At 46.9% G+C, this 25,402-nt stretch overlaps 2 protein-coding genes across 2 annotated transcripts; both read right to left on the bottom strand.

The window, feature by feature from the left end:
• Positions 1-53: 53 nt before the first annotated feature.
• Positions 54-3,365, bottom strand: LOC114788221 (adiponectin-like). The gene is made up of 3 exons (XM_028976554.1): positions 3,282-3,365; positions 1,862-2,141; positions 54-1,759 (listed from the first exon to the last, which is right to left on the bottom strand). Exons 2-3 carry the CDS (start codon positions 2,115-2,117, stop codon positions 1,224-1,226), a joined length of 792 nt encoding a protein of 263 aa, XP_028832387.1. The 5' UTR covers positions 2,118-2,141; positions 3,282-3,365; the 3' UTR covers positions 54-1,223.
• A 3,538-nt stretch (positions 3,366-6,903) lies between these two features.
• Positions 6,904-25,314, bottom strand: LOC114787943 (activated CDC42 kinase 1-like). The gene is made up of 15 exons (XM_028975929.1): positions 24,435-25,314; positions 22,290-22,467; positions 21,323-21,393; positions 17,862-18,071; positions 17,607-17,759; positions 17,272-17,549; positions 17,028-17,154; positions 16,540-16,686; positions 14,917-15,011; positions 13,138-13,332; positions 12,587-12,678; positions 10,641-11,827; positions 7,863-7,958; positions 7,460-7,566; positions 6,904-7,317 (listed from the first exon to the last, which is right to left on the bottom strand). Exons 1-15 carry the CDS (start codon positions 24,525-24,527, stop codon positions 7,311-7,313), a joined length of 3,036 nt encoding a protein of 1,011 aa, XP_028831762.1. The 5' UTR covers positions 24,528-25,314; the 3' UTR covers positions 6,904-7,310.
• Between the last annotated feature and the right edge of the window lie 88 nt (positions 25,315-25,402).

Below are 25,402 nucleotides of genomic sequence, written 5' to 3'. Positions count from 1 at the left end.
TTTTAATTTTTTTCATTATGTTACAGAAGCATTATTTTCCATGCATTGGCATTGAATTTCACCCTTTATTCTGCTGTGGGTCCAAAAATCACTCACTGAAGGAACATAAGCCATGACTGGATTTAAGAGCTGATGACAGAGCATTGGTAGAAGTGATGCACAGTGACAGATTTCATTAGTCTGTGGCAGGCCTGCTGTTTCAGTCCATCTGAACATTTTTTTGAAATGAAAACGTTAACAAAGATCCAAAAGATCCAAACCCTCCAACTTTCAGACATGTCATCCACTAATAGAGCTGAACGATTAAATCTTCCTGTGATGCTGATTATCACTAATATGCTCATAATCACCCTTTCTAGCAAACATATTCTGCCCCTCTATATCAAGTAAAATCAGCAGCACGAGACTAATGTAAAGTTGTAAAATACAAGATTGAACAGATTTCAACATCAATACAAATGGGTGGACCTTCTCTCAAATGTGGAGAAGTGTGAAATTTGTTTAGTTTACCCGCAATATGATGATAAATCCAGATGCAATGATGGCTATGAAACAGGTTGATGATAATGATGATGATGATGATGATGAAAGCACTGATGAAAAAATGTCCTGAGTTACAGAATCATTGTTATGTCTTTTACTGATTTCTTTACTTATAAAAGATTGCATGTTATATTTGTAAATTGTTGACAAGTGGATGTAGCCCTGTAATAATTATTAAATTCATAAATGTAATAACTAGGTTTATAGAGATTAAGGAAAGGAAACAAGAGAGTCTTTGTTCATTGAGGGAAATTAATTAAATATATTTGAATCTAAATGGGAAAAACTGAATTTGAATTGACCGCACTGAAGTTGAATGTATTCATTTGAATTAAAATTCCAATGAAATTGATATTGCAATTTTCAATTTTAGTTCTCACAATTCAATGCACAATTTGGGTGCGTGAGAACAAGCAATGGAGAACAGATCCGTTTATGAAGTTGAGGTAAAGTGGAACTGTCGACTTGCGCTCGATATCCACCAAATACACCGAAATCTAATTCCAGAATAATTAAGATCACTGGTTTAATTTCAATCCCAAATAAAAAATGAATTTAAAGGTCAAGTAGACCAAATAATTACAAGAATATCACAGTGAGGGCTAATATTTATCGTCTTGAATGCAGAGGGGCGCTACATGTCTACATATGTGATAGTGGGCTGTGTTAACGTGTGTGTCTCAGGTGCTGTTCTCCTCCGTAAAGTCCGGGTACAACAGAAATCCAGTGAATGTTGAGTCATTGGTGTTGTCAGAATAGATGCCGGAGAACTCCTCCTCTCCATACACCTGAAGCCAGACCTCGTCTCCAGCTTGCAGTTTCAGCAGCACGCTTCCAGATGCCTGGTCCAGGTCGCGCTCTTTGTACTGGTCATAGGTGAAGAGGACCGGTCTGTCGTTGCGGTACAGGCCCACCTTGGCGTCTCTGGGGTAGATGGTGAAATGGTAGGTGAAGAAGTACACTCCAGGCAGGACACAGCGGAACTTTCCGCTGATGCCATCGTAGTGCCTTTGTTCATTCAGGAAAACCTTGTTGAAACGGATAGGCACATTGGTGGCTGACACCGGACTGGTCAGTCCCACGCTGAAGGCTGAGTGATGGGAAGCGGGGCTGTTCCCAGGGGAGCCCTGCACCCCTGGTGTCCCAGGAAAGCCTCTGGGTCCTGGAAGACCAGGTTCTGCCTTTTCGCCATGTTCACCCTTCTCTCCTGGCTGACCTGCAACACAGCAGCAGCATATTCATATTTTTGATCAATTCTGACCATTAGCTGCACCCAGGACCGGATAGTAGTTAGGATATTAGAACATAGTCTCCATGCCTTGATCTCCCTTGTCACCCTTTGGCCCAGCAAGTCCATCTCTTCCATCCCTGCCTGGGAGCCCACTGTGGCCAGGAGTACCCGGCACCCCACCCATCCACATGGCACAGGACTGCCTGGTGTCAGGCACACCCAATTTGACCACAGATGCTTCTGCTGATTCTCCTTCTGCCAACTCTGAACCATCCTCTGTCTGTGCAACTGACTGCTTTGTAGACATCAGCACCAACAGCAGGAGCCTCCACAGCAACTTCATGTCAATCCAGCTTCCTCCTCCTTACTGAGAGAGAGAATTCAACAGTCAGTAAAGTGAAGGTGAAGTGATTGTCATTGTGAGACACTGCAGCACAGCACACGGTGACACAACGAAATGTGTCCCCTGTATTTAACCATCGCCCTTGGTGAGCAGTGGGCACCATGACAGGCGCCCGGGGAGCAGTGTGTGGGGAGGGGGACCTCAGTGGTACCTTGGCGGTTCAGGATTCGAACCGGCAACCTTCTGTTTTTTTTGCTCTTGTGCTTTGTTCGATCTGAAAGTGGCTTTAGATTTTCTCCAATGTGCAGAAAAGGGTCTTTGTTCAACCCTCGCTCACCTGACGCCACGTACATCTGAACCAGGCACTTTTTCTGCCGTTTGTGGTTTCAGGTTGTAACAGGTTTGAATCGTGTCGTGGAGAAACTCTGGTGAAGCATGCAGAGAAAAACACCGGTATATATACGACTGTTACAAGGTGAACGCGGACTACACACCGAGTTTTTCTGCTCACTGTAGTAAATAAAAGTGCCCACACAGGAGTACGAGACCTTAACTCTTGTATTTGGAGACATCATGTGACCATGTAGAACATTTATGGCATGCATGCATCGATATCGCGGTGCTGATAATCACAATCGAATCGTGAAACCAGTGAAGGTTCACAACTCTAGTCAAGTATTGAAAACCGCCTACAGGGTGTCTCGATGGGCTTTGACAGGCGCTGCAGTTGACACTACACACACTCTCACCCTTTATGCACACAAGGGGAAAAAAGTTTAAAGTTTGGTCCCGAGAATGAACAAGTTCTCAGCAGGTGGATGAGCTTCTGCTACAGAGCTCTCCTGCTTTGGAACAGCCGTCCTGCTAATGTTCGGAACCCAGATACAGTGTCCAGATTAAAGTCCAGGCTAAAGACACATCAGTAGAATGGACTTAAAGTTTGCAGCTCTTTCACGTTACCATTTCTGATAAGAGCAGGACTAGAAGGATCTCCTAAATCATCACACAGCTAGATCGGCAGTATACAAATCCTGTCCTGGTCACGATAATATATGTGATAAATGATATAATGATAAATGTAAACTATATCTAACCAGCCACAGCCCACTAAAACCATACACCATACAATTTTATTCTGGAGTGTTGTACCAACTAGGGCCTTACCTCTGAATACAGGTGAGCAGAAAAGTCCACAGACTAAACTCTGAACAGCGTCTGCAGCCACTTTAATCTGCAGCCACCAGCGGGTCTAAATTTATCTGCGGGAGATATTTATGGTCTGTAGTTCAAGAGAAGAGAAGCCAAGTTATTCATAACAGAAAAACAGGACTTTGATTCAACTCCTTTTATATTGTCTTTAACTAATTTAGTGTAGAAAGAACATGTCAATCCTTCACATTTAAACTGATCAGATATATACAATACTAACATTTGTAGACAACTTATAGAATGTTAGTGAAACTAGCCAGTCAAACATAAAGTTGTGGCGCCCACTGGTGGTTGCAGGGGGGCAGGATGTCCCTGCAGCATTATTTTTATTCATTATTGTAATATTAATACTGCTTTGGATAATGTAATCCTTTACACGACAATGTTTAATGGCCCATTACAAAAATTGTTCATGAATTGTTGAGAGTTTTTTACTAAAAATTTCAAATGTTCAATACTGTTCGTCCTTTACAGGCGATCAACAGACGATGCAGAACACCACCAAATGGCGGAACTGACCGTGCTGATCAAAATGAAGCTCACCGGAGTCTCTGAGGGGGCGGAGCTGGCAATGTCCAACTAAACTAGTTCACTATTTTTTCATTCCTGGCAGTGACTTTTTTGGACAGGGAGTGTAGTTTTGCATGCAGAACAGGATGTGTGTCGTGTTTTGCTCCTCAGGTTGTGCTTCACAACCCCACATAGTACCATCATACTACCCCTGAGCAAGACACTTAACCCTGGCTGTACTTATACTAAGAAATAATCTTATTTAATATAAGAACATCTCTGACCACAAGAACGCACATTATTTAGTGTTAGAACAAGGGAACTGCAATATGGAAAGTCTCAGTTATCCATGTGTGTCCATGGGTTTCTGTAAGCAAATGTTCTATTTCCAGCAGTAACTGTGTAACACAGGGGACAGCAAGTAGGCCTTCACCCAGAGAGTGAAGGGATTGTGGTGGGTTATGAGGGACTAGAAGTTTACTAAAATATACTGGAGAGTCATCATGAAAAGCTTTATAGATGAGGAGCAGAATCCAAAAGCAGATTACCGACCGTGACAACTTTTTTGCAAGCTCACACACCGTTCAGTCATCCAGACATGGGTTAGGGTCCAGGCTCTGAAGCCGCCTGAGATCTAAAAAGTAAATCTCCACTGTCTCAGTACAGCTAATGTGAGACACGTTTGGACTATTTAAACAGGCAGCAGCCCTGCATCACCTTCAGACAGAAGTAGGAATCTAAGAACGCCTCTGCCTTGCAAAGAGTCTGAATGATTTTTGTAGAGCAGTGGAGACGGTGAAGATGCAAGCCAAGGAGCTGTTCAGTGGGAGCTGCAGTGTTGATGTGGTGAGAAGAGATGAACACAGGGCACAACACGGATCTGTACAAGGAAAGACGTGGGGTCGATGTGGCACACAGAATCCTCCCAAACTATATTGGGCTTATCTACTTGTGAGAGACTAAACCTATAAAATGGTAACCACACTTTAGGGTCAGTGGTGGCCTAGCGGTTAAAGAAGCAGCCCTGTAATGAGAAAGCACAACACTGCTCCCCGGGTGCCTGTCGTGGTGCCCACTGCTCACCAAGGGTTTAAATACAGAGGACGCGTGTTCTGGGCTGCAATGTTTCACAATCACTACACTTTCACTTTTTCAACAGAGATTGCTGGAAAATGCAGTAGATTCAAATTATGATGGATTACTGAACGAGTACAGTGACCTTTTCCAGGGTCATTTTAGTCTAGTCAGGTTTCAGTCACCTAAAAGTCTGAGCATTTTAGTCTTACAGTGCATCCTTTCAGGAAGAACAGTACAATACAGAAACTAAAACAAAAGGAAACATAAAAGGAACTCAAACAGACCCTGAGGCATGTGTCAAAAAAGACTCTAGACTGAGACACTGAGTCCCTCTTTTGTGGAGCCCTGGTAAATCAGGCCGACCTCCATCAGGGCTCCATTGTCAGGCTGATGACCAAGCAGCACCCAGCCATGACAACAGCATATCACTTTTTCCACATTTTTTTTAACGTTGCAGTATTTTTCCTCAGAATTCTACCCACAATAACACAATAACGACAATGTGAAAAAAAGTTTACTTGAGGTTCTGACAAGTTTATTAAAAATAAAAAAAAGAGAAATCACATGTATATAAGTATTCACAGCCTTTGCTCAATGGTTTGTTGATTCACCTTTGGCAGCATTGAATACGATGCTACAAGCTTGGCACACCTATCCTTGGCCAGTTTCACCTATTCCTCTTTGCAGCACCTCTCAAGCTCCATCAGGTTGGATGGGAAACGTCAGCATACACATTTTATCTTTATCATTTTGATCTTTCCAGAGATGTTCAATCAGATCCAAGTATGAGTTCTGGCTGGGCCACTCAAGGACATTCAGAGTTGTCCTGAAGACACTCCTTTGATATCTTGGCTGTGTGTTTAGGGTTTGTGGGGAGTAAGGACCACAGAAAGAGAGGGCAGCAGGCAATTCGCTGACTGGCTGGAGCGGCATCTAATAAGCAACTCACAAAGTAAAACATGAAGCTGATGTAGCTCCTTATTCAAATAGTCAGTTCCACCTTAACACGAGAATTACTGACTTTTTTATTTTCTGGTGCAAGGCCCTGAGATTTTCACAGGTCTTCAGCTTGAATCTCCTCAGTCTTTTGTTGTGCAAGCCACACATTTGCATTTGCCCTCTGATTACGCTTTTCTAAGAACGCACATCAGGATGGCCTCCATATCATACTGCTCAGCAGGCTGCAGTTCCACCTTAAATACTGCTGACATTTACATTTACGGCATTTATCAGACGCCCTTATCCAGAGCGACTTACAATCAGTATTTACAGGGACAGTCCCCCCCTGGAGCAACTTAGGGTTAAGTGTCTTGCTCAGTGTGTTTAAGCACTAGGCTACTACGACCCTACTGAGCAGGCTGCAGTTCTGTTTCAGAAATAAAGAACGTTTTAAATCTGTATATGATCTGTATATGATTATCTCTGTGCCCACTCAACATCCTGAACTATTAGAAATGGTATAAAGTGATACCTATCTGGCCCAACACTGTTTTCACTGAACATTTTGAATGGGAACTGTACATTGGATTGATGAATGGCATTCTTTTACAAAAATAAACCTTACAGTTTAAAAGCTCTGGGCCACTGAAAACTCAGTTTAGGGTAAAAGAGGATGTGTAGAAATAGTATCAACTAATACCTGTCTGGCCCAAAGCAGTTTTCCCTGTAAAATTGACCTGGGAACTTTGGTTATGAAGACATAGGTTTATGATGAATATGGACATTACAAAGAAAAATAAAATTGATTAAGGAGCTGTGAATAAGGAGCTAACTTGTGGGTGTTCACCCAGGGCACCAAACAGGCTAGGACAACCCCTAGTCATTGTCCTGCTAAAAGATGACCCATTGCCCCAGTCTAAATTCAACTCTGTACATTGCTGCAGTCAACTTTCCCATGAAAAACATCCCACAGCATGATGCTGCAACCACCATGCTTCACTGTAGGGATTGTATTGGCCTGGTGATGAGCAGTGCCTGGTTTCCTCCAATTGTGACACCTGGCATTCACATTAAAGACCCGAGAATGTTGTTTCTCATGGTCTGAGAGTCCTTCAGGGGGCTTTTGGCAAACTCCTGGCAAGCTGCCATGTGCCTTTCCTAAATAACAAAACCAAAAGCACATCATACACATTTAAGCAGGATAAACGAAACAGAATGTTACATGTTTTTGTGTAGATGATGATGATGTCTGCTGTGTGGAATCCAGACAAACATCAACTTTCCATATAAACAATATCATGAAAAATAAAGACAATATTGATTATCTGTCCAAACACACACACACACACACACACACACACAGAGTCTCTATAGAAGACCAGCTGCATATAGTGAGGTTAGAGGTCATGTGAGATGTATGGATGTGTCTGCTGGGAGAAAGACGAGAATGATGTCCAGTCACCACCTGCAGTGAAAGAGAGAGAGATTATTTACAGAATTCTTTATTATTTTTCTACCATGCAGCCGCAGACATAGATAACACGTATCACTCAATTTTTGGTGAGGTAGCAGGAATTAATTAATATTTTATGTGACGAGTATGTCACCTCTGTAGCAGCCGGGTACTCGCCACCTGCAAGTCCCACCCACACTCCTCCAACAGCCGCACACACTCAGGTCGAGACTTCACCCCCAGACAGAAGAGCTGCTCCACCTACAGTCCACAAAGACAAATAAACACAGATGGTTTGTGTGGTGAAGTGAAAGTGATTAGTTGTGACACACAATGTGACACATGTGACACAGTACAGCACACGGTGACACGGTAAAATGTGTTCCTCTGTGTTCAACCCATCACCCTTAGTGAGCAGTGGGCAGCCATGACAGGGGCCCGGGAGCAGTGTGCAGGGACGGTGCCTTTCGAACCAGCAACCGTTTTCTTGCCCACTAGGCCACCACTGCCCTCTATGTGTGTGTGTGTGTGTGTGTGTGTGTGTGTGTTGTGCCTACCTTCAGATACTGAACAGCCTTCTGGACACTCCAGCTGTGGTATTGCAGCGCCATCTGGCTCTCTTCTAACGTCACACCATGCACCGACTCCTGCACCTGAACACACACACGGCCGACCAATCAGCTTCAACCTCTCAGTAACATTTCTGCTGATTGGATGTGGGTTGGTCTTAAGTGTGATTGCTCAACAGCAGAAGACACAGCAGCTCTGCATCTCGCAGACTGGACTGAGGTGACAGTAACAGCAGCCTGGGTTGACCATCGACCATAGGCACTGTCCAGCACTGGCAGGGCGTTTGTGTGTCTGTGTTGTTACGTCCCGGTGCTTCCTGGACATACAATCGGGGGAACATTACTTCATTCCCCGCTGGTTTTCTAAGTTTGCCCACTAACAAAGAAAATATTAGTCTATTATTTCAATGGTAGGTTTATTTGAACAGTGAGAGACAGAACAATAACAAAAAAAAACAAACAAATAAGCCATTTCAAAAAAGTTCTAAATGAATTAGCATTTTCATGAATGAGATAAGTATTTCATCCTGTATTTGATCAATCGGCAAGTTTTCTGTCTCCCAGTTGTATTTTATACAGTTCCCTCTCAACTCGGTACCTGTATAAAAGACAGTCTATCCATATTCCAAACTCTGCACCATGGCCAAGACCAAAGAGCTTTCCAAGGATGTCAGGCTCAAGATTGTGGACCTAAACAAGGCTGGAATGGACTACAAGAACATCCCCAGGCAGCTGTGTGACAAGGTGACAACAATTGGTTTGATTATTCGTAAAATGGAAAAACCATAAATGAACACCCAATCTCCCACCGTCTGAAGATCCACGCAAGATCTCACCTCGTGGAGTTTCAGTGAAAATGCAACGGTGTAGAACTACTCACTTGATCTCAAGGCAGGTGGGACCATAGTCACCAAGAAAACAGACCATGCCGTGAAATCCTGCAGTGGCCGCAAGGTCCCCCTGCTCTTCAAAGCACATGTACCACAGGTTCACCACTAAAAATCTACACGATTCAGAGGTGGACCAAAATTTAACTCGCCCTTTTGGCAGGAGGAGGAATGTAGATATTCTGCCAGGATAATGATCCAAAACACATGGCCAAGGCATATTAAGGTCTTGGAGTGGCCTAGTCAATCACTCAGGTCACCAGACCTTAATCCCACAGAAAATCTGTGGATGGAGCTGAAGGTTTGAGATGCCAAACATCAGCAAATGTGAAGAATTGAAAGTGAAGTGATTGTCATTGTGAAACACTGCAGCACAGCACATGGTGACACAGTGAAATGTGTCCTCTGTATTTAACCATCACCCTTGGTGAGCAGTGGACACCATTACAGGCACCTGAGGAGCAGTGTGTGGGGATGGTGCTTTGCTCAGTGGCACCTTGGTGTATCAGAATTTGAACCGGCCACCTTCTGATTACGGGGCCGCTTCCTTAACCGCTAGGCCACAAAACATTAATGACTTGGAGAGGATCTGCAAAGAAGATATGTGGAACCCTTGTGGCTGATTAATAGGGGATGAAACTGGCTTTGTCTTCTACATGCTTATTGGTTGCATGTTTATTTTTATGTATGAGTGATTGTATGAGTGTGTGTGTTTATGTATGTATGTGTATGTTTATTTCTGAGTGTTTGTGTTAATATTTGTGTATTAGTGTGTTTATGTACGAGTGCTTGTATGAGTGTGTGTTTATATATGAGTGTTTGTGTTTATGTTTGTGTATTAGTGTGTTTATGTGTGTGTGATTGTATGAGTGTGTGTGTTTATTTATGAGTGTGTTTATGTTTGTAGTGTGTGTTTATGTATGTGTGAGTGTTTGTATGAGTGTATATGTTTATTTATGAGTGTTTGTGTTTATGTTTTTGCATTAGTGTGTGTTTATATATGAGTGTTTGTATGAGTGTGTATGTTTATTTATGAGTGTTTGTGTTAATATTTGTGTATTAGTGTGTTTATGTACGAGTGATTATGTACGAGTGATTGTATGAGTGTGAATGTTTATTTATGAGTGTTTGTGTTTATGTTTGTGTATTAGTGTGTGTTTATGTATATGTGATGAGCGTGTGTGTTTATTTATGAGTGTTTGTGTTTATGTTTGTGTATTAGTGTGTGTTTATGTATGTGTGATTGTATGAGTGTGTGTGTTTATTTATGAGTGTTTGTGTTTATGTTTGTGTATTAGTGTGTGTTCATGTATGTGTGATTGTATGAGCGTGTGTGTTTATTTATGAGTGTTTGTGTTTATGTTTGTATATTAGTGTGTGTTTATGTATGTGTGATTGTATGAGTGTGTGTGTTTATTTATGCATTTACATTTACATTTATGGCATTTATGAGACGTCCTTATCCAGAGCGACTTACAATCAGTAGTTACAGGGACAGTCCCCCCCTGGAGACACTCAGGGTTAAGTGTCTTGCTCAGGGACACAATGGTAGTAAGTGGGATTTGAACCCGGGTCTTCTGGTTCATAGGCGAGTGTGTTACCCACTAGGCTACTACCACCCTATGAGTGTTTGTGTTTATTTATGAGTGTTTGTGTTTATTTCTGTGTATTAGCGTGTGTTTAAGTGTGATTGTATGAGCGTGTGTGTTTATTTATGAGTGTGTTTATGTTTGTGCATTAGTGTGTGTTTATGTGTGATTGTATGAGTGTGTGTGTTTATTTATGAGTGTTTGTGTTAATATTTGTGTATTAGTGTGTTTATGTACGAGTGATTGTTTGTATGAGTGTGTGTGTGTGTGTGTGTGTGTGAGAGACAGACCTGTCCCACTCTCTCCGTTGTTCCATGACTTTGCCCATCAGAGCTGCCATGCCTGGTCTCTGGTTGACTGGGTGGATCCAGATCTTTCTCCTGGTGCATCATGGGCCGCACCATTGCCGTGTTGACCCGCCTCTCCTCCGCAGGCTCCGCCTCCTGCAGGAACTTGTTGTATCGCAGCAGATAGGCGGGCCGCTCGGGCAGCAGGTAGTAGTGGGTGCTGCTCACCTTCCTGCCGTCGCGGACGATGGGCAAAATGCAGGGTGCCCTGCTGCCCTCTCTGACCTGTGATTGGATGACCTTTGGAGAAGCATATTTGGGGTCGGGTGCGAAGCGCTGTGTAGTGGGCATCTGTTTCCCTGGAGACGTGGAGAGGTAAGACAGGCTTATCTGTAATGGAGACCCCGCCCCCTCTGGCCCGCATGTGCTGGAGTCTGTCTGTGCCAGGGGGTCTCGTGGTGGCACCTGTGGCGGGTGCTCACTGGGCAGCAGGGACAGGTCTACAGACCAGCCGAGTGGGCGTGGCGGAATGGGAATACGTGGTGGGATCTGTGGCTGTTCTTCAGTACGTGACCCCGCCGTGACATTCAGTCTGCGCATGCACTCGTGCTGTAGCTGCTGGAAGATCTCTTCTGATTGGCTGAAGCTGGAGGCGTGGAGGTTGTCCTCTAGAGACTGATTCTCCAGGTGCTGAAGTGAGGCAGGGCTGGAATTCAGAGGAGGCAGCACCACACTTTGTGGACAATGATCACTTGTGATGGATCCAACCTCCACGTCATCCTCATCCCGAGCTACGTCATCGTAGGTTGGAGGCAGCGGCAGCAGACAGGAATCCCAATCAAACACTGGCGTAGGGTGTAAAGGGCGGGGCAAGGACCGTGAGGGACTCTGGGGTGGAGTCTTATCCAGGATAGACGTCTCAAGCAACAAGCTCTGTCCCTCCACAACAGGGGAGGGAGCCGGCTTGAACATCTCCTCCCCAAAGTCAATGAGGGATACGTCACCTGGGGTGCTGTCCCTCAGGGTCTTGACTCTGTCACACAAACGAACGTCCAGTGGCTTCCCAGCCGACACCCAAGCAGCTGGTATGAGTTTCATGACTCCTGGTCTTTTTAGAGAGCGCTTCTTCATCCCACACATGGTGGCATCATCATTGTCATCATCATCAGGAACAGCATCATAACAGGGTTCTACACACACACACACACACACACAAACACACACACACACAGGAAATAAAAAACCCATGCAACATGAGGTGGCAGGATGCAGGAGAGGGAGCCGCAGACAGACAGAGTGGACAGAGAGCAGGACGGGGACACACAGACAGACAGAGTGGACAGAGAGAGCAGGATGGGGACGTGCAGACAGACAAAGTGGATAGAGAGCAGGATGGGGACATGCAGACAAAGTGGATAGAGAGCAGGACAGGGACACGCAGACAGATAGAGCTGACAGAGAGCAGGACAGGGACAGGCAGACAGACTGAGTGGACAGAAAAGCATGACAGGGACACGCAGACAGACAGAGTGGACAGAAAAGCAGGACAGGGACACACAGAGAGACAGTGTGGTCAGAGAGCAGGACAGGGCCATGCAGACAGACAGTGTGGTCAGAGAGCAGGACAGGGACATGCAGACAGACAGTGTGGTCAGAGAGCAGGACAGGGACATGCAGACAGACAGAGTGGACAGAGTAGGACAGGGACATGCAGACAGACAGAGTGGACAGACAGCAGGATAGGGAGACACAAACAGACAGAGTGGACAGAGAGCAGGACAGGGACATGCAGACAGACAGAGTGGACAGACAACAGGACAGGGACAAGAATACAGATAGATTGGACAGACAGCAGGACCGGGACATGCATACAGATAGATTGGACAGAGAGCAGGACAGGGACATGCAGACAGACAGAGTGGACACACAGAGTGATCTGCACAACTCACTTTTATAGCATCCAGGCTGTTGAGTGGGTGTGACTGAACACAGGTTCAATCCCAACACATCTGGAGGGTCCATGGGGTTCCCGAGATACAAACTGATCACACACATAAACACACAGTTATCAGGAAACTAGTTACTGCCACTGGGAGGACACGGTCCTATGTAGTCTGTAGGGGCAGTGGTGGCCTAGCGGTTAAGGAAGCGGCCCCGTAACCAGAAGGTTGCCGGTTTGAATCCCAATCCGCCAAGGTGCCACTTAGGTGCCACTGAGCAAAAGCACCGTCCCCACACACTGCTCCCCGGGCACCTGTCATGGCCGCCCACTGCTCACCAAGGGTGATGGGTTAAATGCAGAGGACAAATTTCACTGTGTGCAATCAAGTGACAATCACTTCACTTTAACTTTAGTTGCTGCGCTGTGTGTCACCGTGTGCTGTGCTGCAGTGTTTCACAATGACAATCACTCCACAAAGCAAACGAAGCGAACGTAAGCCGTATGTTAATGGATCGTTAGTGCAATGTTAGCTTGACGGGAATCGGACACTTTTCTCACTCATCGATGTGGTCTGGAAAGCCCCAGCAGCTGTGTGGGTTGGTGTCTCCATGGCCTGTATGGATGAAACTGTTCTTCAAGGGCCGGCTGATGTCATGAGCTGAAAGACCAGCCACCGATGTCACAGCGTTCCGTGGGAACTGGCCAACCTTCAGCGTGCTCTTGTTCTGGCCGCGCCACCAGTAGTTCTCTGCCCTGTAGGAAAACACAAACGCAACAACATTTATTTCTTATAAAGCCCATAATCACACACAGTACGTCTCAATGGGCTTTGACAGGCCCACACTTCTGCACACAAGGAACCACTCCACTAAAAAAAAAGAAAGGAGGAAATGTTGGGAAGGAGTGATACAGAGAGGGACCCCCTTCCAGGGTAGAGTGAGCCTGCAGGTGGTGTCAGTGCCGGGTTGGTGATGATTTGTCCAAGAAGAGAAAAAGTCCTACAGTTGTAGTGGCGGAAAAGTGTAGTATAGAGCATCTGTCCATGTTTGGGTGTCCTGGACAGTGCAGAGTAGTCCAGTGTCATGGTGTACATTACATGTCCATTATGATGCTACTGGTCCATTTGAAGATCCCTGAAGCTTTAGCTGTTACGGCTGTGTAAAATGTCTCAATTTGAACATCATTCAGAATAAATAACCTGCTGTGACATGCACACTGACACACTATCCTCCTGGGAGGTGACCTAGAACACCACACAGCAATTGTTTTTTGTATTCAAACCCTTTAGAACACATGTCAAGTACAGCGGCTTGTAGTGCGGTGTTGTTGGATGTAATGTGTTTTGGAACCGGAACCGGGACTCGTGACGTCACCAGCGGCGCGAACGGCGGCGACGCGACAAGACGCCGGACCGTGACCGGCGGCGTAGCGGAGGGCGGAGCGGCCAGCGGCGCTACAGCCAGTAACCGACAACGCGAGCTAAGTACCCCGCAAAGGGACGTCGGAGTTGTCATTTCCGGTTAACGCGTTATTGTACGTGGACTTGAATCATTCCATCTAGCAGCCCGACGGTGTTTGTGTTGCAGCGGGATCGGCGTATAGCGACGGCGGCCGACGAGGGAAGGAAGCGTGGACAGAGTGGATCGGCGCCTGCTCTTGTTACGTTTTCATTCATACGGCCTGGGCGGAGCTTGTTGCCTGGGCGGAGCTTGTTGCCTGGGCGGAGCTGCGGAGTGGAGCGCTTGGAGACCGACGTGTGAACAATTCCGGTTTGACAATTCGTGCGACCATTTGTTTCGTGGGTTTGGGTAGACTAGTTTCGGGCTCCCCCCGACCAGTATTTTTAAGATCTCTTTCTTCTTAAATAGGTATTTTTATATAGGTATATGTTCTTAGATAATTAATAATGCTGTGTATGGGGGTTAAGATAACCAGCCTGGTTTGTCACCATACTGATTTTATTACCCACCCAACCCTCTTAAAATGTGCATTTTTGTGGTGCTTCACTTGCGGTTTGAAAACATGTGTTTGGTGTGATCTCCGATTTCGGATAAATTGTGGGTTTGTACGTGTGCTCTGAATTGTCACGATTTGCTGTGTACCGGGGAGGGTGGCATCAACCCTGCAGTACTAGTGAGGTGTAACCGTTCCTGGCAGTGTTATTCTCATACGCCCCAACATGCATCTTGTCTGATTTTATTTAAACAAAGTGTACTGTTTGAATTATACTTTGCATGTTGCCTGTGTCTGGGGTGGACAAAGTGGGAGCAATAAGTAACCTTACGGTCACGACACACACACCTTGGGTCACCTGGCTAGCATGATGCACACACACACCTGCCCTCAATGATGGTGATGACATCATTCATCTGGATGTGTAGCTTGTCTGGTTCAGAAAAATCCTGCAGGGCCCTCATGTCAGTTGGTGTGGTCTGTAGTAAACACACGTACACGCACATTTAATTGGGGATTTCATTAATACGGATTACCAATACTACTCTGCACAAAGTAGTGCAAAAAATTTAAATATGTGAATTTCAATAGTGAAGTGACGTGAGACACTGCTGCACACGGTGACATGGTGAAACGTGTCCTCTGTATTTAACCCATCACCCTTGGTGAGCAGTGACCTCAGTGGTAACTTGGTGGATCGTGATTCAAACCGGCAACCTTCTGATTACGGATCCGCTTCCTTGGCCGCTAGGCCGCCGCTGCCCCAATTGCAGTTTAATATAACACCATGTTAAGAATCGTGTAAATGATTTCCTCCAGTGTATGTAAATCCATGTTACCATCTTAATTTAGCTGCATTTGGAAGACACTGCTGTGTCACAGTGAACAAATGCAAAAAGAAAATATTTCAATATCCGTATGTATTTATACAGATTCTGCATACCAATCCCTATAGATAATAATAACAACAACAATACTTTTACACAAATTACAATACGCCTGACTCTGGGGGTTGTTCTGGTCACGTTGTCTATGTTGTCTCCCTGATTTCCTGAATGTGTGTGTCTGTGTTCATGTGTATAAATGCATCCATTCCAGTTCAGATTTGAAGACAGAGAGAGTGGAAGAGAGTTCCAGAGCTGAAGAACTGCCACAAAGGGTGAACCACCCTAGAGGGTCTGTCCCTGTTACTACTTTATTGTATTGGTTGAGTGGTAGTAGCCTAGTGGGTAACACACTCACCTATGAACCAGAACCAGGTACAAATCCCACTTACTATCATTGTGTCCCTGAGCAAGACACTGGAGTGTCTCCAGGGGGGACTGTCCCTGTAACTACTGATTGTAAGTCGCTTTGGGTATAGGCGTCTGGTAAATGCTGTTAATGTAATGAAAATGTATTGTAAGGTGCTCTGGATAAGGGCATCTGCTAAATGTAAATGAATAATCTGGCCCAAAGGAACAATGTAGAGCAGAAAGAGTAATGGTCCAATGACTGAGCCCTGAGGAACCCCATGTGACACTGAGGAGGTAGAAGATTTATATGGGCCAGATTAGAAAGATATGTGTTGAACCACTGAAGAGCTGAACTCAAATACCAATAGTAGATAGACATGAGATGAGGATTTCATGATTCACAGTGTCAAACACTGCACTCAGGTCAACACGGAGGAAAATGTTAAGAAATCCATAATCTGCAGACTGAAGAAAGTCATTTATTACCCTGTCTCAGTGCTGCGGACGAAAAGCAGAGTGAAAAGGCTCATATATCATGTTGTTTCCAGAAGGACTGTTCTTTTACAGTTACAGAAGGGGTTAGAAATAGGGTTTTAGACTGTAGTCAGGGGGAGTCAGCATGTTTAAGTGCAGGTAGTCACCACAACGTCACCAAGTTGCTCTTAGTAAAAACATGGCAGCAGGGCGAGACAGGAGAAGGGGACAGAGACATAGCGGACGATGCGATTCGGTTCCTCTGCCAGTGGACACATTGATAATATCACACACACACCTCCACCAGGAACTGGCGCAGAGCTACAAAGGTGGGTCTGTCGTGAGGTTTCTGAGCCCAGCACTGCAGCATGACATTGTAAACGTCTTGAGGACAGTCCTCTGGGCGTGGCAGGCGTTCACCCTCCTTATCGATCTTATGCAGAATCTGTAAAACACACAGGTTAATAATGTGCGTGGGTGTGTGTTGTGTGTTTTGTGAAGACAGAGAGAGTGGGAGAGAGTTCCAGAGCTGAAGAACTGCCACAAAGGGTGAATATCTGTCCCTGTTATTGTATTGGTAGGGTGATAGGAGCCTAGTGGGTAACACACTCGCCTATGAACCAGAAGACCCCGGTTCAAATCCCACTTACTACCATTGTGTCCCGGAGCAAGACACTTAACCCTGAGTGACTCCAGGGGGGGACTGTCCCTGTAACTACTGATTGTAAGTCGCTCTGGATAAGGGGCGTCTGGTAAATGTAAATGTGTGTACTCCACATCTCTCACCTGACTGCCGTTCAGCCCGACCCATGGCTCCTGTCCGTATGTGGACATCTCCCACAGGGTGACCCCAAACATCCAGGTGTCGGTGGCATGGGAAAAAGTGCGCGTCTTCAGGCTCTCTGGAGCACACCTGCAATCGCTCGCCACAGAGAGGAGGACAGAGGACAGGTGGTAAGGAGACACCAGATGCATCCACAGGTCAGTGTTTAGCAGAACTCAATCTGATTGGACAGATTCGCAGACTGACCAGGCAAACGGGACCTTGCGGTGCTCCTGCATGACGTAGTGGTCGTCATTCTGAGGCAGCGCCCTCATCAGGCCAAAGTCTCCTATTTTGACAAGGTGGCTGGACGCCAGGAGGATGTTGCGAGCAGCGAGGTCGCGGTGGATGAAGCGGCGGGACTCCAGGTACGCCATGCCGCAGGTGATCTGAATGGCGTACTGGCACAGTGTGGAGATCAGGACGTGTCCCTGGTTCTTCCGCAAACGGTCCAGCAGGGAGCCCAGTGGCGCCAACTCTGTAACCTGAGACACAAAGTTGAATTCCGAGACACTCGCCTACACCCTATCTTACAGACGTACCATCTTCATGGGGTGTGTGAGCACCACCCCATAGAGGCGGATGAGGTTCTGGTGGTCCAGCGAGTGCATGGCGTTGACCTCGCGCGTGAAGTCGTCCAGGGCGTCTGGGTGACTCAGGACATCCCTCTTCAGACATTTCACCGCCACGCTGAGCTGAGACACATACAAGAGCAGAGCCACTAATCACACTGCGGTGACCTCTGCTCTTCCCGCCTCCTGTGACCTCACTGCTGAAACGCATCATGTGACACTCACCGGTTTACCAGAGGGCGTGTTCCACTCGCCTCGCTTCACCACGCCGAACGATCCGTCCCCGAGCTTCTCAAACAGCGTCAGCTCCTTCTCAGCGATCAGGCAAGTGAGCGCCTGCTGCTCCCCCGGGGGGGGCGGAGTCAGGGACGGCTTCCGGAACGTGCTGGATGGTTGTGGTGAGAAGTCACCCTCTGGTCTCCGGCCGCTGAACACCTACACAAGAGGCACCAAAAATATACACCACAAACACACACAATGTAAATATCCAGGACGTGGTGTGTGCGTTCGTGTGTGTGTGTGTTTCAGCAGACGCCTGGCCTGACCCGCCCATTTCTCCTCCCACGAGAAAAGCACCATTGTCCCTCACGCGGTGGTTCACCAAGGGTGGCGGCTAAAAGCACACGGTGACACAACATTCCGTTGTGTCACCGTGTGCTGCAGTGTTTATTATTGTTTATTTATTGTTCTGTTAGCTCAGGTGGAACATATTTGGCAGATGTAAAGCATACTTTAGGTATGTTTTTGAATAAACAGTTGAATTGATGCTTTTCTTGTATTTCTTGTCCATCGTTGTATTTGTCTCTTCTGGAAAGGTAGGATCTAGATTATGTATACTGTCTATTTGTAAGCTCAGCTGTAGGACTGTGTAGAAGTATCAATTGTGTTGTGTGTATTTGAAAGGTAGATTGTGTTTTAAGCAGCACCAAGTGATTGGCATCATTGGCAAATCTGTGAGACATTCTCCACCACTAATCCTACTCTTCCTTCTGAAAAATCAGATGAAATCATTCAGATTATATCTACAGTGGGCAGTGGTGGCCTAGCGGTTAAGGAAGCGGCCCCGTAATCAGAAGGTTGCCGGTTCGAATCCCGATCCGCCAAGGTACCACTGAGGTGCCACTGAGCAAAGCACCGTCCCCACACACTGCTCCCCGGGCGCCGGTCATGGCTGCCCACTGCTCACTCAGGGTGATGGGTTAAATGCAGAGGACAAATTTCACTGTGTGCACCGTGTGCTGTGCTGCTGTGTATCACATGTGACAATCACTTCACTTCACTTCATACAGGCAACCCAACCACCTGTCCACTAGATCCAATACCTTCTGCAATCCCTTTCATTTCTTATATCATAAACAGCTCAATCTCATCTGGCCATGTACCATCCGCCTTTAAAACAGCCAGGGTTCTTCCAATCCTAAAGAAACCCACTGCTGATCCTACAGACATTAACAATTACAGACCAGTTTCCCTCCTCTCATTTCTATCCAAAATCCTTGAGCGCTGTTTCTACAACCAGCTATCACTCCATCTATCACAGAACAACCTCCTGGATCCTAACCAGTCTGGCTTCAGAACAGCTCATTCCACCGAGACTGCCCTTTTGGCGGTTACCGAGCAGCTACATGCAGCCAGATTGGCAAAACTGTCATCGGTTCTTATTCTCCTCGACTTATCTGCTGCATTTGACACCGTTAACCACAAGACTCTCTTGTCAATCCTGAAGAGGCTTGGAATTCAGGGCTCAGCATGGCAGTGGTTTGCTTCCTATCTTGATGAGCGATCTTACCAAGTAACTTGGAAAGGATCCACCTCTACCTAACGTAGACTCTCCACTGGTGTCCCTCAAGGCTCGGTGCTAGGTCCTCTCCTTTTCTCCCTCTACACGAGATCACTTGGTGAGGTCATTTCCTCACACGGATTATCCTACCACTGCTACGCTGACGACACACAACTCCTCTTCTCCTTTCCTCCCTCTGATCTACATGCTGCTTCCAAAATCTCTGCATGTCTAACCGACATCTCGTCTTGGATGGCAGCCCATCACCTCCAACTCAATCCCACCAAAACTGAACTAATATTCATTCCAGCAGATTCTTCACCACATCAGGATCTTGCTATTTACCTAGACAACTCGCTGCTCTCTCCTTCTGCAACAGCCCGCAACCTTGGCGTAACAATAGACAACCAACTCTCCTTCTCAACTCACATCAGCAATCTTTCCCACTCATGTAGATTCCTTCTCTACAATATCAGACAAATCCGCCCTTATCTGTCAACCCAGGCCACCCAACTACTGGTTCAGTCCTTAGTAATCTCAAGACTGGTCTACTGCAACTCCCTTCTAGCTGGTCTACCACTATGTACCATCCGACCTCTACAACTAATACAAAATGCAGCAGCACGACTGATCTTCAACCTTCCCAAATTCTCCCACACCACCCCTCTGCTACGCTCCCTCCACTGGCTCCCAGTAGCTGCACGCATCAGGTTCAAAATACTGATGCTGGCCTACAAAGCCAAACATGGAGTAGCACCATCCTACCTCACAGCCCTTATTACACCTCGCACTGCACCTCGTATACTCCGAGCCTCCAGTACTGCTCGCCTGGTCCCTCCATCTCTGGAGGTAAAAGGAAGACGTTCATCTAGACTCTTCTCTGTCTCGGCCCCTCGGTTGTGGAACTTTGTGTACAGAATCTACAACAGAGTGAATAAAATAGATGTATTCATAGTTGGGGTCCTAGTGAACCGGAATTGATCTCTTCATCGATGGTAACTTAAGCACGTTGTAAGTCGCTCTGGATAAGGGCGTCTGCCAAATGCCGTGAATGTAAATGTAAATGTATTTTATGTTATTATCCGATGCTACAACCAATCAAAAAGTAATAATGGACAGATTAATCGATTATTAAAATAATGGTCAGTAGCAGCCCTACACAGCAGCGAAGATCCTCGCTTCTCGCTGCCCATGGGATACCCCGACTTGCACTGCTGCCCCCGGACTCGTGCAGCTGACCGATACGCCACTCACAACGAGCACGCCCCTCCTGAGACCATCCTCCCAACAGCCCCTCATTCTTAAATGTAAATGTGAAGTGATTGTCACATGTGATACACAGCAGCACAGCACACGGTGCACACAGTGAAATTTGTCCTTTGCATTTAACCCATCACCCTGAGTGAGCAGTGGGCAGCCATGACCAGCGCCCGGGGAGCAGTGTGTGGGGACAGTGCCTTGCTCAGTGGCACCTTGGCGGATCGGGATTCGAACCGGGGCCACTTCCTTAACCGCTAGGCCACCACTATTCTCCACCACTATTCACTATTCAGGGTCACAATTCTGGCCCTGGTGCAGTGGTGGAGGCGTGCCATGCTTAGGAATCACCACTGGCGGTCAATCAAAGACCCCAAAGGCCTCCCGCTGCCTCTTCCCCGACCCCATCCACCCTGGAATTTATCACCAGGCTCCCCACCTTTCACGGCCGCACCACCATTTTGGTCCTGGTGGACTGCAATGCGCTGCCCCAAGCTCACCCGCTCCAACGCATCTTCTCACGCCGTTACCGCCCATCCAGCCCTGACTCATAGACTTCCTCCCCCTCTCCCGTCATGGCCGCACGTGTGCCGATCATCTGTGTGTTGGGTTTGTTTGTGTGTGCGTGTGTGTGTGTGTGTGTCTCCACCTTGCTCATCCAGGACTTTCGTTTGTTCAGAGATCTCCTCCGTTTCACCGCCTCCCAGAGTCGCCTCTGACCTGAGAGATGGAGAGAGGAGGGATCACCCTGCAAATCAGACAACATTCCGGAATATTCATCACTTCTAAAGCACTAAAGCATCATCTCTTCCATCACAACACAATCTGTTGGGGAAAACAGAGTGTGTGTGGGTGAGTGTGTATATGTGTGTGTGTGTGTGTGTGTGTGTGTGTGTGTGTGTGTGTGAAATTTAAGTGATTGTTTTGTTATTGTGATACACATCACATGGTGCACTAGGGTGATTTTGAGAAATTATCTAATTACGATTTATTTGACAGATACAGATACTGTGATTGCGATGTGTATTAAAAACTGTGGCATAACCGTGCACTGAAATATGAACTGCGCTATAAGCAGAATAGCACAAGTTGACTGGCTTTCGGACCCTCTGATTGGTGGGCATGATTATCTATAACACAGGGACATCAACGCAACGGGATGAGCTGTCATGGAACCTGTCGGATTCCCCTGCGGAAGACTGTCCTGGAACTCAATCTCCTCCTCTGCGCAGGCTCCGCCCATTCGGCCCTAGCCTCTCACTTACTGACCGTCTCCAGCCCACCCAGCACCAACCCTGACAGGAGAGTCCGGGTCTGATGGAGAAAAGACCGGGGTCCCATTTAATCAAATTCCATAAGTTCGATAAAATTATTCAGCCCCACTTCAGCCACCATGGTGTGTGTGTCTACAGGCTGCTAGTAGCCTAGTGGGTAACACACTCGCCTATGAACCAGAAGACCCAGGTTCAAACCCCACTTACTTCCATTGTGTCCCTGAGCAAGACACTTAACCCTGAGTGTCTCCAGGGGGGGACTGTCCCTGTAACTACTGATTGTAAGTCGCTCTGGTAAAGGGCGTCTGGTAATTGCTGTAAATGTAAATGTGTCTGACTCACCTGGCCTGCCCATTCCAATCTTCTCCAGGTCCTCATTTTTGACGTAGTCAAAGTGTGAGAGTCGTGTGACGTTGAGGTCGTCCCGGATTCGCAGGTAGTACTGCTGCAGCTGTACCTCCTTCAACAGCTCCAGCAGCCACTCAGCACCATCCTCACATGGCTGCATGCTGCCCGGTGTCTGTACACACACACACACACACACACACACACACTTCACTTCCTGTCCGAGTACAAAAGACTGGGTGGAAACACGTGACCAACCACAGAAGAAGTGGCTGAAGTGGCGAGCAGCATTCTGCTTCTGAAGACAGATGAGTGGACAGCTGGACGCGGTGAAAAACGTGCCCTCTGTATTTAACCATCACCCTTGGTGAGCAGTGGGACACCATGACAAACGCCCGGGGAGCAGTGTATGTGGGGACGGTACCTTCATCAAGGGGACCTCAGTGGCACCTTGGCGGTTCGGCGCTTCCTTACTTGCTTTCTTTTTTAAAACCAAAAACGTACAACAGTTTATCACTAACAGTTAAAATCAAACCAAAAAAGCTAAATCATGATCACCTATCAATTCTGGATTAACGGACTCAAATCGCAAGTACCAGGAACGAATGGAGCAGCAACGAGTCAGTAAAGATTTATTGATACTATAATAAAGTGAATTATAAGGTGAGTTACAGTCGTGAACTAAAACTACCAATTACAAGCCCCCCCCCCCACACACACACCCCTACAAACACCCACCCTCACACACACACACACACCCCTACAAACACCCCCCTCACACACACACACACCCCTACAATCACCCCCCAAACACACACACACACCCCTACAAACCCCCTCCACACACACACACCCCTACAATCACCCCCCCAAACACACACCCCTACAAACACCCACCCTCACACACACACACCCCTACAATCACCCCCCCCAAACACACACACCCTACCAAACCCCCCCACACACACACACCCCTACAAGCACCCCCCCCCCCACACACACACACACCCCTACAAACACCCACCCTCACACACACACTCCTACAATCACCCCCCCAACACACACCCGACAAAACACCACCCACAACCACACACACCCGACAAACAACCCCCCCACACACACACCCCGCCAACACCCCCCGCACACACAAAACACCCGACAAGCCCCCCACAAAACACACACCCGACAATCACCCACCCGACACACACACCCCGACAAACACCACCCTAACAAGTACACCCCGACAACACCCCCCCAAACACACCACCCCCTGACAAAACCCCCGTCCACACACACACCCCGACAAACACCACCTCAACCGCACACCACACACACCCCTACAATCACCCCCCCCACACACACACCCCTAAAATCACCCCCCCCCAAACACACACCCCTACAAACACCACCCCACACACACACACCCCTACAAACACCCCCCCCCACACACACACCCCTAAAATCACCCCCACAATCACCCCCCCCAAACACACACCCCTACAAACACCCCTCCACGCACACACCCCTACAAACACCCCCCCTACACACACACCCCTACAATCACTCCCCATAAACACACACACACACACAGCAGATTTACTCTGTATAAACGGAAGTGTGTAACGTGAAGTAGAGAAACGTTCTCCTCAGTCTGTTGAACCTTTGTATCCTCACAGCTGTTCTGAAGTCAGCCTACAGACAGACTCCACACACACACACACATTCCAGCACACAGGACGGGGAGGGGGACAAAACTCCCCCCAGGACGTCCCAGAACGCTCTACACCCTCATCCATTATAGCAGCACATATGATGTCGACTGTCCATCCTGTCCCACACACACTCACTTCCCTTCTGTCCCTCTGCATGAGAGGAACTGTTATGAGACATAATTCTAATTCCATTTCAAGTCATACAGGAAGAGCTGGAACTCACAGCTAATGCAGAAGAAATGTTCTGGAGAGTTGAACTTTACACAGCAGACCCATCACCACGTTTAATATATCGAAAATCTGATATTTCATAAAAAATGACATCTGCAGCTCTATGTAGTACAACAAACAAGGACAGAGACAGAATAAAACCATGAAGAAACCTCACAATTATTCTATTAAAATATCTCCAGAAACCCTCGCTCCTTACTAGGCCTGAATACAGCGATTGTGCTGCCGCGGTGGTCGGTTCCTCCTCGTCCTCGTCGCTGGACAGCCGCTGGTACTGCGCCGTGTCGCCCATCTTGTCCTCTTCACCTCTTCATCATGCTCCTTTGTGAGGAGACTGAGGCGCAGATGCAGATCCTACAATCTTTAATCCCTAATCTGCATTGTTCCTGTCAGATGGAGCTTTATGGGTGACCTCTGTCATCCGGCCGGTTGCCATGACAACCAGCAGCCTCTCATCCTGATGCTGGACCAGCCAGACGGTCACAGCAGATTAGAGAGGATATTAAATCCTGGAGAAGGTGTGTGTGTGTGTGTTGACTGACTGGTGCATTCTGGGTTTCCATCACAACACCCTGCAAATCCAGCGTCCACTGGCCGCAAAGATGAGGACCATGTACACGATCCAGAACTGATCAATGCTGCAGGCCTGTCGATATTTTACTGTTTATCTGTCACTCCGGAACCATTTTCTAGTTATTAAAAGCATCGATTTATATGTGATTATATTCTGCTTAAGGTTCGTAAATTTACTGCCGACGGAACTTTACCGGAAGTGACGTCACGTTTCATTATCTGCGATATATGACCGCCCCCTGCTGTAAAGTCATGTACACCGCGGTTCAAATTATTGTGAAGATTTACATTCACATTCATCGTTCATTTTAAGCAGACGTCAATTTGTGTTTACTTGTGTCGTCTTTGACTATTATTTAATAAACATTTAAATGTGGCTAACATGGAAAAAGAGTAAGAAATCAGAGAGGGCACAATCATATACGTGTATATATGATGTACATCATATACACACACAAACACAAATCTTCTCCAGGTGCATGTCTGCAGATCCAGGTGAACCAACAGGTTCCTACTGGGCTGAAAAATCAGCAGACTGGTTGGAATAAAAGTGGTGTGTGTTAGTGTGTGTGAGAGGAGAAAGAGAGAGATGGC

This window comes from Denticeps clupeoides, chromosome 4 (assembly GCF_900700375.1).
Source record: "Denticeps clupeoides chromosome 4, fDenClu1.1, whole genome shotgun sequence".
Classification (NCBI taxonomy): Eukaryota; Metazoa; Chordata; class Actinopteri; order Clupeiformes; family Denticipitidae; genus Denticeps; species Denticeps clupeoides.
The sequence above is the reverse complement of the archived record's forward strand: the minus strand, read 5'-3'. Positions and strand labels throughout refer to the sequence as shown.